Source organism: Lemur catta, chromosome 5 (assembly GCF_020740605.2).
Source record: "Lemur catta isolate mLemCat1 chromosome 5, mLemCat1.pri, whole genome shotgun sequence".
NCBI classification, from domain to species: Eukaryota; Metazoa; Chordata; class Mammalia; order Primates; family Lemuridae; genus Lemur; species Lemur catta.
The window spans coordinates 67550467-67566531 of NC_059132.1; the positions used below are offsets into that span (position 1 = coordinate 67550467).

General features: G+C 29.9%; 1 protein-coding gene across 3 annotated transcripts in view; it reads left to right on the forward strand.

Moving 5' to 3' along the window:
* FSTL5 (follistatin like 5) overlaps positions 1 to 16065 on the forward strand; it is a 633702-nt gene that overhangs the window by 547841 nt on the left and 69796 nt on the right. For all 3 annotated transcript variants that reach the window (XM_045552739.1, XM_045552740.1, XM_045552741.1), the window contains one exon: positions 6859 to 6977. In XM_045552739.1, the coding sequence (XP_045408695.1) occupies positions 6859 to 6977 (119 nt within the window). The remainder of the gene's footprint in view (positions 1 to 6858; positions 6978 to 16065) is intronic.

Consider the following 16065-nt stretch of genomic DNA (forward strand, 5'->3'; position numbering starts at 1 on the left):
AGAAAAATATATTTAGTACATTTTGTAGATAATTTTAAGGCATATACAAGAAGTGTCTTTGGGTAAATTTTTTAATTCTTTTATTCTATCTATATGCAATTATCATCAGAATACTTTGTTGCTTCTTAAACAATATTTAAAAAACAGATATATGAAGACAACATATTTGATTTAGATTCATAGGTATCTATAAACTATTTTTTATACTGCTACAATTATTGGCAAGGTACTACAATTAAAAATTATAATATACCAGCTTAAAAAGTCACTGAACTCCAACATATGTATAATTATTACATAAAAATAATTAAAATATTAGCTAACTAAAGTTTCCAAAGCAAATTTTTAATGCCATTTTTAAAAACTAGAATAATAACAAGTATAAATTATATATTTCTGAGAACCATTTTTTATTTCTATTCTAGCTGTGTTTTATTTTTGTATGTTTGCCTCTTTGCCAAGAAAAATTTATCCAAGAAAGAATCAATTGTAAAATTTCAGGCACTTTAATACGGGAAAGAGAGTCAAAAATGATAATACCTCTCATATGGTCATTTTACTTACCTATAAATGTTAAAACTATATTACTTGATATTAAAAATTATAATATTAATTTTTAAAACATGAATATTAGAATCTAGCTTAGCCAGGAGTTTGAATTTAAATACATTTCACTGAACTTAATATGTATTATCTTACCAATCACCTTAATTAAACTTAAAAGACAGCACTCTCTATCTCTCTGGATTCAACTTTTAGTTCTTTCTATTCATCATTTTAATTTACAAGAGTGTAAAAAGAGACAACATTAAGAGAGGATGTATCTCACTTATTTGTGAAGAAATATTTTAAAGACTTATTAAATATAAAACATTGGAAATTCACAGATGAATAAGATTTAATGCTGACCTAAACTTTCTATCTTAAAAGAAACTGTAAATCTAGTTTCAAGGCCAAAATCATTCTCATTGACAAATAATTTTACTATATGTTTTTTAAATATATATTAAAATATTCTGTGTGATTGGATTTCTTTTTCAGTATATTTATGATTTACTAATCAAATATAATCAGAAAAGTATTTCCTAATGTTTATTTAGTGAAAAATAAGTTTAGGTGTATGTTATTAAGTCTAAGTTAATATGTGTTTTGGATAGCATATGCAATGAATTACAGGAATTTAAGCCATTATATTCACAAAAGGATTTATCTGAACTTTACATATGCTAATTTTAATCTCCAAGGAGAGGTATGGGGTGGGTCAGTACATAACAAAACATTTTCCAAATTTATTAGAACATGGAGTTATTTTGATGACTATCTATACTATCAATATTGAATAGAACATATATTGAAAAATACCAGCTTCATATGACATTTGAATAGTTTGAAAGCAAAAAAAATCACATTTATGAAAATTGCCTTTTTTATTCTTTGTAAATGTTTATGCATCTATTCACACAAAATGTGCTTTAGAAATATTTAAAATAAATCATGATATTAGTTGGGTTAATTAACACAAACCAGTTAAAAATACAAATAGAAATGCAGTGAAATTATAAAACAAAATTTATATATAACATCATAATGTAATTAACTTAGTGATGCGTAATATGAGGTTTCCAATGTCACCAGAGTGGGGAGACATGGGTACAGCAAGCAGGTCCGCTTAACTCCCTCAGCCTAAAATTATTTAAAGTTTCATTAGCCACAACTAACCTACCCTGTGAGAAAGGTTGAGAAATACAGAAGAACACACAGCTATCTAGCGTGCTTTTAAAACTTCTGATATAATTATTTTTAGATGAAAAAAAGTTAGACTACTGCCTCACAATAATATTCAATAATATTTAAAATGAAAAAGGAGAATTTTCAGAGAATAAGGCTTCCAAATTCAGGAGATTTAGTGTTATAATAACGTTGGGGGAGGTGAAGATTATGCTTTCTAATGGCTAGTACATTGCGCCAATTAAATTATAATCAAGCTGTCAGTATTTGCACTGGCCAGTTCACTAACTTCTCTGTTAAAAACTGTATCAACCTAAGCTTTTAAAATTACAATGTTATTTAATGCCCTGCTAATTATTCTATGAAATTAATTATGCAGACTTGCATTTAGTTTTTTCAGTATAACTTTGGAAGTCAGGAGATTGTATACCTACTCAAAAAGATTGGTTTTTGATAACATCCCTCTGGCAAATGTACATAGTGGACAGATAGTACGCACTTCCTGGGTTAACAGTGCCAAAAAAAGAGCTTGACAGAATCACTCCCCAAAAACTTTCTAGTAAGAATGAGAGAATTAAGCAAGTCTTATTTTAGTTGAACATCGTACAAAGACCTTATGTGCAATGTTATCATTTTGCTCTGTGAGTGAAGACATTTTTAGCTTCAAGAAAGAATATGAGAACATTTCTGAACCAAAAATCTATCCCTGCTGAGTTATTCAAGGTGAGAAATGTAATGTGGACTGTCTATTCTAATACTGATACTATTCTGTAGCTAAAAGATGGGATTTTGTCTATATTTCAGAAATATACCTATATAAGTTTAGTATCACTTGAAAGTGAAATGGACAATATCAACACATGAAGGATTTTGTATAACACCAAAACCTACTGAAGCACATTTGATTGGTTACCAAATCACTACCTCATAGATTTATAACTTGCCATTGGCTATAACATAAATGCTAAAGTAATGTCAATTTAAGTCAGAGGAGGAAAATCATCACCACAAAGTATCTTTTATGAACGACTTAAATATGCATCCAATAATCAGAAATTAACCAAATTTTATTGCTTACATAAATTATATATTATATATAAATGATACAATTATATTAACATGGTACACTATTATCCTTGAAAAGCCTCTTATTCCCAAAGGATTGTGACAGGAATGTGCATTGCATCCATTTTTTTTCTTAGTTCATTTCTTGTAGTTAAAGGTATGGTATTGATTAGAAAATTCCATGGGGAATACTTCTTTCTCATGAGACTGCAAGTAATTCTTGCTTATGTCTTCCCGGTGTATAGAAAAAAAACAAAAACAAAAAAGTAAAAAGAAAGCTCACAATGTGAGGATCAAATTATGGATCACTTTCTAAAGCTACTATGCTCCATTAGATTAACAATCGACCTGGAAAAGACAAAGTACATGTGTCTATCTTCACCAGGGGATGAAAAACAAAAAACAGCCTGCACATACTCCCAATCTTTACTGTTGATTGAGTGGTGGAAGCTTTCACAGAAGTTGAGAATGTTTGTAATGTACTTCAACAAAATGCATTAATCAAGAAAGAAGTGTATTTGAAACCTACATGATTATCAAACTTTTTGAGATTCAGGACCCCTTTATACTCTTAAATATCATTAAGAACTTAAAGAGCATTTTTGTGTGTGGTTTATTTTTGTCCACTAATATTTAGATATTAGAAATTAAAACAGATAACATTAAAACAAGCATTTATTAACTTACTGCAAATAGCCATAATAAACCTATCAGATGTGGACATACATAGCATATTATTTTTTTAAAAAACGCACCCCCCCAAAAAAAAATAGAAGAGTCACATTGTTTTACATTTTGCAAACCCTTTTAATTTCTTGCTTAATAGAAGATGCTAGATTCTTGTGTCTGCTTCTGAATTGAATTGTTGTGATATGATACATGGAACATCACAGTTCATGTAGACTGTCGAAAACTACATTCTACATTTGTATGAGAATTGATAGAGAAAATGTAAATGACATCTTAATATTATTATGAAAATAGTTTCACTTGGTAGACTCTCTGAAAGAATCAAGTTTGAGAAATGCTGTAATAGAAAATGAAATTGATCTTTTTAGAATCAATTCACAGATTCTGAAAAAACAGGACTTAAAATTTGATATCCTAGAAAACTAAAATTTAGCAGCATATCTCCCAGTATTGGTTTGAGGAAAAATGAGGAGAGTAATCAAATTCTTGTTATATACCATTCCACCATTTGCTTTTTTAAAGAGTGTTTCAAAGGAGGGATGTCAGCTATGATAATTATAACAGCTATCGTTTCTTGAAATCTTACTGTGTGCCAGTCACTCTGCTAAATATTTATCTTCTTTACCTAACTTAATTCTTACAACAGCTGCATGACGTAAGTGTAATTACAATCTCCAAATTTGATATGGGGAAATTATCGCACAGATTAATATCACTATGGTAAAAGAGTAAATTCTATATCCTATAGCATTTTTATATAATGATTTTCCTCCAGTCTATCAGAATGCAGAGTACGGAGATTACCAATCCCCTTCTTGTGATTAAGGAGGGGAGAAGTTCACAAGTAACTTTAAAGGTAAAGGTATGGAGTTATATTTCATAAGCAGAGTGATCAATATGTAGATGTTTATTTTATAATTACTATTTCAAATATAGTTATACACAGTGTTTTGTTGGCATTACTATTTCATTAGCACTGAGGAGTTATATCCCAACTGAAAACAGTTAAATGAAAAAAACAAACTAAACTTTGCATAATGATATCTGTATTTCTTCTATAACTTGTAACCTGGAAGGTAGTTTATGCTTTGTAAAAATGTTGATATGTAATTCATATTTTTAAAAGTGAGAAAATAGCTCTCAGATTTGAAAGAGTGCTTTGGATGGATTAAGTGGTTTTAGAGGAAAATACAGCTCAGAAATTTGATCAGTGCAACAAATCATAGTAGAATCCCACTGATTCATGTGTTTGCAGAATATGGTAAAACGAAATAATAAAAGTACGTATAGGGGTAAGAGAAGAAAATATTTCAAGAAACATTGCAAACAACCTGGACTCAGAGTAGTTGTCAGGTTCAAACACATTTAAATTCATGAGTGTAGAACAGTATTTTGGAGGAGTTAAAGGAGGGCAGTCATGTTCATTCAAAAATGCTAAGAGCTTTGTAATAAACCTCAAACATAGTATGTAACTGACACAATTGAAAATTAGACACCACATTGCTACTTGGTTATGTTTGTAAGTTTCAACAACAATATTCAGGAACCAATAATATTAAATTGATAGTTATTGGTATGTAGCATATATCAATCTTATGTTAATGTTTACAGGAGACTTTCCTGATACAAATCAAAATTTTTGCATAAATGCTGATGTGCTCTTTTTTTAAAAGTTTTATCCTTTGGGCATGGAATTTGTATTAATTTTTGCACAACTATAATTAGAAATAACAGCTAACTAAATTTTATTTTATGAAAAATGTGGAGAATTTAGTTTTTGTCAATTCTGCTACTCTTCGGGAATATCCTACCTTAACATAGTGCTCTCTGGAATTATACTGCAAAATTAACTGATAAAGATTGCATCTATTAATATATAAGTACTGAGAATCATTTATAAAATAATAAGATGTGTCAAACAACCTGGGTTCATTTAAAATGTATACTTATTATTAGAACTAATCTTATGTGCTAACTAAAGAAAAATGTATACACATTATATACAAACACCAATAAAGTCATAAGTTTGAATTCATTTTCCTCTGAAGAATATATGAATACATGGCTCCACGGGCAAAACTGGAAATTTTTTTTTACTAAAAACACATTTATAAGATTAAATGTGACTTAACTTCAATGTACAAATATTTTTACAAATCAATAAACTTTTATTGTAATCCTAAGTGGATACAAAGCCCCAGGTCAGACTTAATAGACCTTACAGGAGTTCTCAATTGATTTAAAAAAAAAAATGCTTGGGGAATTTTTTTGTATTTAAATAAATTATCTTTCTCTTTATAGATGTTTTTAGAATTTAAACATTTTAAGCAACAATGGTTTGGCTTTCCAAACTATCAAGATTTCAATGCTATTGCTTATCTTTCAAAGAGTGTGTGCTATCACTGAATTATGTAAAATATAACTGGAATGAATAAATTTGATTGTGCAAATCAATACAATTGAACAAAGGAGCTACACAGGCAAGGATCAGAAAAGGAAGGACTACATAGGCTTGGGGCTGGGCACATTGGAACAAGGCAGAGGCAGAAGCAACAAAGAGAACAGGTGTGCATGATTATGCAAAAGCTCCTTAGGCTCAGGCCTTGGTTAATCTGCACTACATTCCAGGTGTCAAACATGTAGCCTCCTACAACCATTATATGTGGATTTATAAAGTAGAGGAGACTAATTTCTGAGATGTCACACTCCTAGATCTGTAGTAAGAAAAAAAAATTAAAAGTGTGATTTAAATGATTAAAATGAAATCTTTCTGAGACCTTAATTTGTTTCAAAGTACAGAAATAGACCCCCCCCAAATTGCTAGTGTACAAAACTAATTTGTAGGATCTCTATGTAGCATTATGTGGAAAGAAATTAGTTTGAGAAAATATATATTTTACAAAATCTAGGGCACTTGATCTTTTCGTTTCTCAAAATCTTTCTATAAACTATACTCCTACAAAGAATGAAATTTAATTTTCCCTAGTGAACTCTAATAAAAATAGAATACATCTGATTCTTCAAAAAGTTCTCATTCCTTAATCAACACCTTCATTAAATGGGGAAGATATCCAACATAATCTATGTATCAAAGAGTATATGATCCCCATATATAATTATTTTAAAATATATGAAACATTTATTGAATTATATTAAATAAACCACTGAATTGCAGATGGGGGAGAATAAAGTAGAATGTCTGCATATCGCAAAGTGGCTTGGGTGTAGAATAAAGGTCCCATATGGTTTGCTTTATTAACATTACATGACTACACAAATTGATCTCCTGCTAGGGATGTGAGGGGCACTGAGTTTTGGTTGTAAAGGTTTATGATAATTTTATTTTGAACTTTTAAATGTGTTTTTATTCCTAAGGTCTGGGAATTGGGAACATGTTCTATGTTTTTTATGAAGATGGAATCAAAGTGATACAACCTATAGAATGTGAATTTCAGAGGCATATTAAGCCTAGTGAAAAGCTCCTGGGATTTCAGGCAAGTATCAAAAAATTCTTTTGCAATTTTATACAGCAATTATATGTTAGAAATATAATGAAACCTATACACTTATGTTGGAAGAAAAATAATAAAGCTATGATATTGGCTGTTACTCTACACAGGCTTTATATTTGAGGGGAAAGACAAAATAACATATTATGTATTCCTACATACTTGTTTGCATTTAAAATAAGGTGACAGAAGTGAAATACCAGGAATAAACAAAACGTGCAATAACTTCATCTGCTCCTTAGTTTAGAATGCCTCCTATTTTTGTAGGCAGTGGTTACTGTCACAAAATAAAAAGAAAATATTGTATAAATAATCTGGTGTAAATTTGGGGTAAATTAAATGCTTTAGAAAAGTTGATTCCCTTTATTCTTTATTTTTTATGAGGTCTCAATGGAATGGACAATTTAGATTTATAAGGGGAAATATCAGTTCCTTTGTTTTCAACTCCTCACTCCAGCTACCAGTAACCACTGTTGCTGTCATATAATGGTATATGGAGACAACAATTTATACTTTAATGCCATGCTTTAGAATGAAAAGAAGGAAAAAATATTACAAAAGTGAGATAAGATAGGCCAACTTCTCCTAGATATTCTATTGGACAAAGCATTCTAATATCCTCTTATTTAAGTAAAGGAAATTATTTACCTTAATATGTCCATGATTATTTAAAACAAATTAAAACAATTTTATTTTAAAAAATTTCATCTGTTGCCTATATTATTAAATGGTATTACCACCGCTTTTGTTAAGTTGTAATTTAACTACAATTACAAAAATACCTTAAATTTAACATGTAATTTTATTTTCTAATATAATCTTACATTATTAATACTAAGTCCATTTTTGAATAAGGTATGTTTATGTACATATATGTGTGTAATAAACACATGAATAAAAACATAAATTCTTGCTTCTGATAAAGCAAATCCTTTAATTTTACACCACATTCACATTTTTACAAAAACATTCTGCATGAGAAATCTAGGCTAGCCTGCACATATAGAAAGTGTGGTGTCAAAATAATTACCAGAGCAAAATCATCTTACAGGAGAGTGTTTCTCTCTGATTTCTACAGGACCAGCAGTTTTATAGGTAACTGACACAGATGTCTTGGTTTTACCACAGAATTTGAAACTTGAATTACTAATGCTAATAAAATAACCTGTGAAATCCATACTCTTCGTCACAAAACTATCACCTCAGGAATTTGATTTGCAAATTTGGAGACAAAGCATGATCTTGCTGTACCTCATGTGAGCTCCTCCAGGGTATCAGTAAATGGTTCAATGCTCTGTGATCAAAGACTTAAACTGTGTGCCTTTCCAGAACATTTTTGGATAGCTCTGGAAGAGTTAATTTAACCACTTGGAAGCTCAAGCTGAAAAAAGAAGTACAAATTTGATGTGGCAATTTTGTGACATGTCTGGGCAACAGGGATGTGAACTTACCTGAATTTCTCTCTCTTTAAAGCCTTGGAATATTTAACTAGACATTCTTCTAAAACAACTGAAGTAAAAACTATGTAGAACTTATGTCCCTCTTTTGAGAGAGAAATTAATATACAAAATAAACATATATAGAGAGATTTTATATGTGTAAATTATACATAATTTTCTATAAAAAATAAAAAGTGAAAAGGAGATGGAAACCAAACATGTATAGTGACACTTTTAACTCATTTTCTTCAATCAGAGAACCCTTATTCACAAGAATACATCAACAGTAACAAAGCAGGGATAACTAGTTATTAAGAACTAATTTAATATATCAGATTTCACAAGTCACAGCCCCTGGAAACCTACAGTCATCTTCCATGTGAGATTAAAAGGGAATTGCTTAAACTAATTCCTGTTTATGATTTCTAAATACAGAATATATAGGCACTCACTTATACCAAAAAAGAAAGACATATTTCTTATTTAATTATTATATGCCACATATGAAAGAAAGGCTAGAGTAGAAAACCTCTTCTTTTATATTTATGTTATTTTTCATCCCTTAACATAAGTTTAAATAATTGGAATATGTATACACACTTTTATGTATACATAAGAATATAGGAATACAATAAGAAGCAGATTGATCATGCTATGCTTTAAGAATGATATAATTATTTCTTACATGAAGTTATTTTTTTTTCTACGTTTAAACACAGAGAGATGACAATTTCAGAATATGGAGGGTATTTGGTGCTACATTCCACTAGATTTAAATGGCTATTTATACAATAATTTCATGAGAAAGTTGTTGAGTATTATGTAATAAGAAAATATTTCTCCAGAAAAACAGAATAAATAGGATCTCTTATCTCTATCAATCATCTCTATCTCTATCTCTATCCAGAGCAAGATTTATTTTAGGGGATTGGCTCACATAATTGTGGATAGAATGTCAAGTCCAAAATCTATAGGGTTGGCCAGCCAGCAGGAAATTCAGATTAAGAGTTGATGTTGTAGTCTTGAGTGCAAAATCCACAGATCAGACCAGCAGGCTGGAAACTCAGACAGGAGTTGATACTGTAATCTTGAGTCTTAATTTGTAGGGCAGGCTAGAAACTGCCGCACGGTTTCTATGGTGAAGTCTTATGACAGAATTCCTTCTTTTGGGGGAAACCTTAGTCTTTGCTTTAAAGGCTTTCAACTGACCGGATGAGGCCCATACACATAATGGATGGTAATACGTTTTACTTAAACTCAACTGATTGTAAATGTTAATCATCTCCACAGACACCTTCACAGCGATGTCCAGACTAGTGTTCCACCAAACGACTGGGCACAGCCTAGCCCCGTTGACATATAAAATCAACCATCACATCTTCCTAGTTCCTGAAGTCAAGGACTAGGTTTTAGTTAGTGTTTGTATTCCCCACATGCCCAGTGCAGTGCCTTATACATGATGGGTGGTTAAGAAACATTATTATTTATTTTGAATTTAACAAAAATTTCATTACTGAGAGCCTTGGCTGTTTATTATTTTATGCATTCTCTAAGTTTAAAGACATATTCATCTAATTCTCTCCCCACCTTTCTCCTTACTTTACACTTCCCACAAAACATTTTGTTTCTTCCAATGTGTTTGTGAAACATGTTTTATAGAATAATTTATCATTGAATTGTTCCAGTGTAAATATAACCTCATGGGTCTATTAATTTAACACCACATGATCAAAAGGTCCTGTGCAGATGTGCTGTATAAGGTAGTTTGGGTTTCTAGTATAGGAAAAAAGCTAGTTTAACTGACTTTAGAAGATAGATCTCTTGAGTACAAGTGGGAAAATGAGTCATTTGGAATCATTTTTTCCCATTAAATACAATTAAACATGGATATAATATTTTTCAGATTCACGGTCAACATTAAGAGAGTAGTAGCGCAATTCCCAATATAACTCATTGATCAGTAAAATTTAGATAATATTGATACATTTAGAATATAAAATAGACCATCAAACCTCTCAGAAGCAGCTGTTTGCTTGCTCTAAATAAAAATTCAGTTTTGGTCCAATGTCAGATGACATTAGGTTTCAGCTTTTGATAGTGAGTTGGTGAGAATTTATATGACAAACTTTCAGTTTTTTTTAATCTTCTGTTTTTTCTTTGTGTTATGTAGCTTTACTAAATAGGATTCTTGCTATATTTATCCTAGTTGTATACATGATTTTATCTTGTCACCTAGAGTATGAACTTCAAGCAAATAGAATTCTCTTCTAAACTTATGGATTCAGGACTCAAACTGAAATGAGTTTGGAAAAATGTTTAAAATTACAGGCTCAAGGATGAGAGGCTTTTGCAAGATTACCTTACCAACATTTTTACTCTTCTGGTTTTCAACTACTGTGTCACCCTTATCTGTCACTCTTTTAATCTTGAACACTTTTTAACTCAGTCACCATCTTTGTTTGTTATATATCTAGTTGCTTTTCTTCACACATACCATGGTATTACTCTTTAATGGGTACGAACAGAGCTCTAAAGAAAATCACCTGAGTCATATTAGGCCTATGTTAGGTCCTATATTGTGGAAACTGAAGGTTCTATTCCTGTTTTTAACATTAACTTAAATGATAATGAACTTTGCAACTGAACACACTATACTTTACACAGGAAATCTGATGTGAATCTTTAAAATGTCTGCTTTCTGGATTTGGAATTTCCACATACCGGAAGTATTTTCCATTTACAAATAAATACTATTACTACCCTATTAGAACAGTATTCATATATAGATGCAGGTTTTCTGTAGCGTCCAGAATATTTAAGTTTTGGGTAATTGAAACTGAAGTTAGAAATGGGAAAACTCAATAGTCTACATTTCTTTCTCTGCTGGTGTCCCCTTTAATCAAGCAGTGCAGCCTTCAGGACATTAATCAGTTCCTTTAGTAACACCTCCACTTTGTCTTTTCAGCATTTTATTCTGTTTCCAATCCAATTACTACTTCTCTAAACAAGGTCCACAAAAATATTTGTTAAAACAGCAGCCCCTTTACAGGATGCAGAGGATTCATTTCCCCATGTAACCAGGGAGCAACCTTTTGAATTTAACACCATTGTATATTTAAGAAAAGTAATCAAAACGTTTCCCCACTTATTCTTTTCTCAGTGGGTCTCTATTCAAACATGGCTTAACTTACAAGGAGTTATAGAATGATAAAAATTTAAGCTTTTGTCCCTTTGTGGTTACACTGATGTCTTGCAAAGAGCTTCCTAAAGAGAGTAATGGAAGACACCTCTAACTATTCCTTAGATTACTCTGTAGATTTCAAAGGGAATAAGTTTGTGAACTTCATTTTTGACGTCGTAGATTTAAAGGGCTCTTCTAATGTTTTATTAAAAGTCACACTGTTTTATAATTCTCACGCTGTCTCTATTAAACTTTAGTATGTAAGCCTATCATTTGGGGGAGAATGACAGTGGGAAAGCTTATAATTTGTGCAACAGCACTGTGATGGAGATATATATAGCATTATTAATTGAGTCAAGTAACTTTATCTAAAGCAGTATATTAAGTCCTCTTCAAGAGATTATTGATAAAAACCTGGCAAGTTATTTGGATGAATGTGACCAGAATGATATGTATGTCTCAGACAATACTTTGCCAACATATTTAAACATTTTATATGACTCATTAATACACATATACAAGTACATTCCATATACCCTAGAGAGAAATTTGTTTAAGATTATTTAGATTATTCAATAGAAATTTTTAAGGGTAAAATTGAAGAGTTTAACTGATAGAAAAATTGTTAATACAGATATCTTTAAACATCAAAAGCTTTTTACTTGAGATTTACAAAATCATACAAATCTATCTTATTATATGTGTCTTAAATTATACTATTTCTTGATATTTTATTATGCTAAAAAAAGAAAAAAAATTACACTAAGTCTTCTGGTCTAAGATTCATTTACATTCACAAAAAAGTACCTATTTGTGTGTTTTTTTTCCAAATTTATACATTTGGATGTTAAAAATAAAATGATATAAAAGAGTATATGATAAAAAATATTAGTTTCTTCCTTCATGCCTCTTTATCTATATTCCAGTTTTTACAATCAATTACTACATTTAATCACTTTAAATAATGTGCTCAGGAGTGATATTTCTTGAATTATCATCATTAAATATTTTCTTTTGGTGTTCCTCTATGAAAGATGATAATTTTGCTTACATAACTCCTAGATTATCTTCTTCCTAAATATATTAAACATTTTGTAATTATTTCAGTGTTTTCATGGATTAGATTTATAATTTTAATGATTAATTAAATCCTCAGTCCTTATTTTTCTCAAAATTACCCAAAATTTCCATTTAATGTTAATTTTCTGAATACTTGTTTGATTTCTAATTGTTGACTTTTTATATGTCAACAATACTTCTTAAAATTTTAACAGTGAAGGTATTCATTTTTTAAATTTCTTTTCCATATTTCAGATAGCTCACAAGTATCAGTATGAATCGTTTCGGAATCATTTCAGTGTAGTAAATAATCAGTTTTAATTTTATTTTATTAAATATTTTAATTGGTAAATATTTAAAAATAATTTCTTGGTGTTTAAAACTATATTTGCATCTCTATATATACTTTATAATATAATTAATTTATATAATATGTTTTGCATGGAAATGAAGATACAACTATATAATAAGAATTATAATAAAAACAACTTAAAACTCAAAATTATTTTTCATCTTTTAACTATTTAAGCTGTTAATTTATTGCCTATTACAATTCATATTGTTTCTGTTTTAGTCACTTCAAAATATTGTTGAAGCATTTTTAGAGGACATATTATGGATTATTTAGCAAATAAATGACAAATTCAATGTTTTATCTAGGAATTGCCAACGACATAGTCATATCATGAGCTATACTATACACTTATTTCTAAATTTTAGAAAGCAATGGAATTAGAGCAGCTACTGTTTTCATATACATACATGCTATATATGAATGCATGGCACCAAAAAGTTATATTAGAATTCATAATATAGAGACATGAAATGTATGTTTCTGGGTATATTTTCAAATAAATATTTCATAGGGAATAACTCATAACGATGTTTCTACAGTTGTCTACAGATGGGGTCTAAATTTGACCTATTTAATACTGACTTCTATATGATCACTCATGTACTTTTTAAAGGAGGTTTGTTTACTTGTTAATCCACAAATTGTTATTGGGAATTTGTTTTGTGTCAGGCACTGTGGAAGGTAGACACTGAGGAGAAAAGACTAATGGAGCAGATCTGTAAATGTAAGCACACTCAAGTGCAATGGTTTCTCTTATGGGCATATGCATAATGGGGCACAAAGGAGGAAATAGTATCATTGAATTTCTCCTAATTTAAACATCTTCCAAAAGATCAGGTAGATGGGCTGTCTTAAAGATATGCAAGGGTAAAAGGGAGATGAAATTGACATGTGGCTGCATATGTATCATCCTATTTTAATTCTCATCTGTACAGCTTTAAAGAAAATGTAACATAAAACGTATTTGGAAAGGCACAATGACTGGCAGCATAGTTAAGCTGCCTGAAAACCCCACTGAGATGTTTCTGTAGGAATGGGATATATTTGCTGGCTGTCTTTAAGTGTTACTTCTTCCATTCTAAAAAAGACAGCAATAATCAGTCCTATCTCACCCCTATTTTAAATTGAAAACTTTAGTCCTTATGATAGGAACATAGGAGAGTGGGATTTCCATGTTTAAAAACCTATATATCTAGTATCATTTTCATTAAAAAAATAGTTAACTCTATAATCAGGAACTGTCAATGTACAGTTATCTATTAATATAATTATACAAAATATTCTCTTGTATCTGATAGCTCATTTTTGAAATTACTTGGAAAATTACAAAATAGAATTAAATAATAGCATGCTGGTTATATAATCTGAATACATTTTTAAGGATTTGTGTTTAACTAAATCACAGTCAGTTTTGCTGACGTTTCACTCAATATTGTTTTTATGTTCTTACTCTGAGGAAGTTTCCTGAAAATAACAATAATTTTTTAAAAATATAATATTTTTTTAAAAATACACAGTTTTAAAGAGAGTGGACAAAGAAGACATGCCTTTTATCTCTATGTTCCCACCTAAAATGGAGATAGAACTGAGCAAAATTTTTCCTTTAAAGTAACACATTTCTAAAGATTTTAAAAGATGGTTTCAAAAATAGATCTTTTTTCATTTTTTTTATTAACTGGCAAAAACAAAATATACATGTATACAATTATTTTTCTGGTATCCTTTTACCACATAATTGTAAGAAATCAATATAAGGTTATTGGTAATTATAATTAACCAGCAAATAGTATAAATTATGTTAAAATTACTTTAAAGAACATTGACATAAAAGGTTAAGTGCAATTTTACTCTTTGTAGACATTCTTATGTGGAACAAATTTATGTGTGAATTACAATAAAGTTTAAACATAGAAATGCTTATAATTACTTCTGGAAACAGATTTATAATTTTTGAAGATAAATCCATTATACTTTAGAGTCATTTTTTCAGTCAGTAGAAGTCTTGCAAAAATCTATTAAGCCGAAAACTTATGTCTTCCACATAAGGCACTTCTGTGCTGGACAATGTGGGAAAATGGAAGAGCTTGGTCAAAATGACATGGCACCATCTGCTTGGTGAGATTATGTGCTACAGAAAAAAAGTTCAATTTTTAAGTAATATTATACTGTACAGAACCAAATGTAGATAATCCAACAATCATAAATTCAACTTTGTTTATGCTTTCATGTCAACTTTTCTTAGTTATAAGGCCAAAGGTGATCTTCACAGAGAAGGTCTACATATGCATATATAGAAACACAATCAGTGAAACCTGTCTCACTCCTCAACAAAGGCTCCCAAAAAGAGAAGTTGGCAAAATGTGTGTTACCAGAACTCATATGTCATCACTAAATGGAGAAATATGATAAAAAAGGAGTAGGGGAACTTATATCTGATGTTCCTTCTTACTCAAATTGTTGGAACCTTTTTCTTAAAAGTTTGTTTCGTTTTTCTATTATGGATTTGTAAAGATGAGAAATAATTTAATTTATTCTACAATAATATGAGAAATATAAAGCATCCAAGTAAATTAAATCCAACTGGAATACATTTAAAATGTCTTTTAAAACCTAGAATTTTTGTTTTAACAGACTTCACTTCTGTCTTCATATATTAATAAAGCAAATATAGATTTTGAAATAATTAATAGCTATGAAATTGATAATTGGTCAGGCCAAGGAAATGAATTCCAACAAGAAAGGACTAAAGTAAAAAAATAAAATAAAATAAAAAAGTAAAAAATTGAAGTTCAGTTCTCGGGGTCATGGCTTAAAAGCTGAATTAACAAACTATCAAAGACTCCTGGTTTTCAAAGTCTAAGAAAAAGGCTGAACATTCAGCTGTCAGAAGAATTGTACAGAGAGATGTGCACTTTGGGCATTAAAGCAAATGTTTTATTGATCTTTTTGATCATAAACATGTATTAATCAATAATTGGAATGGACCATTTGGGCAGACCTTCTTATTACTACTTAAGGAAACTAGAGCATACTATGTAT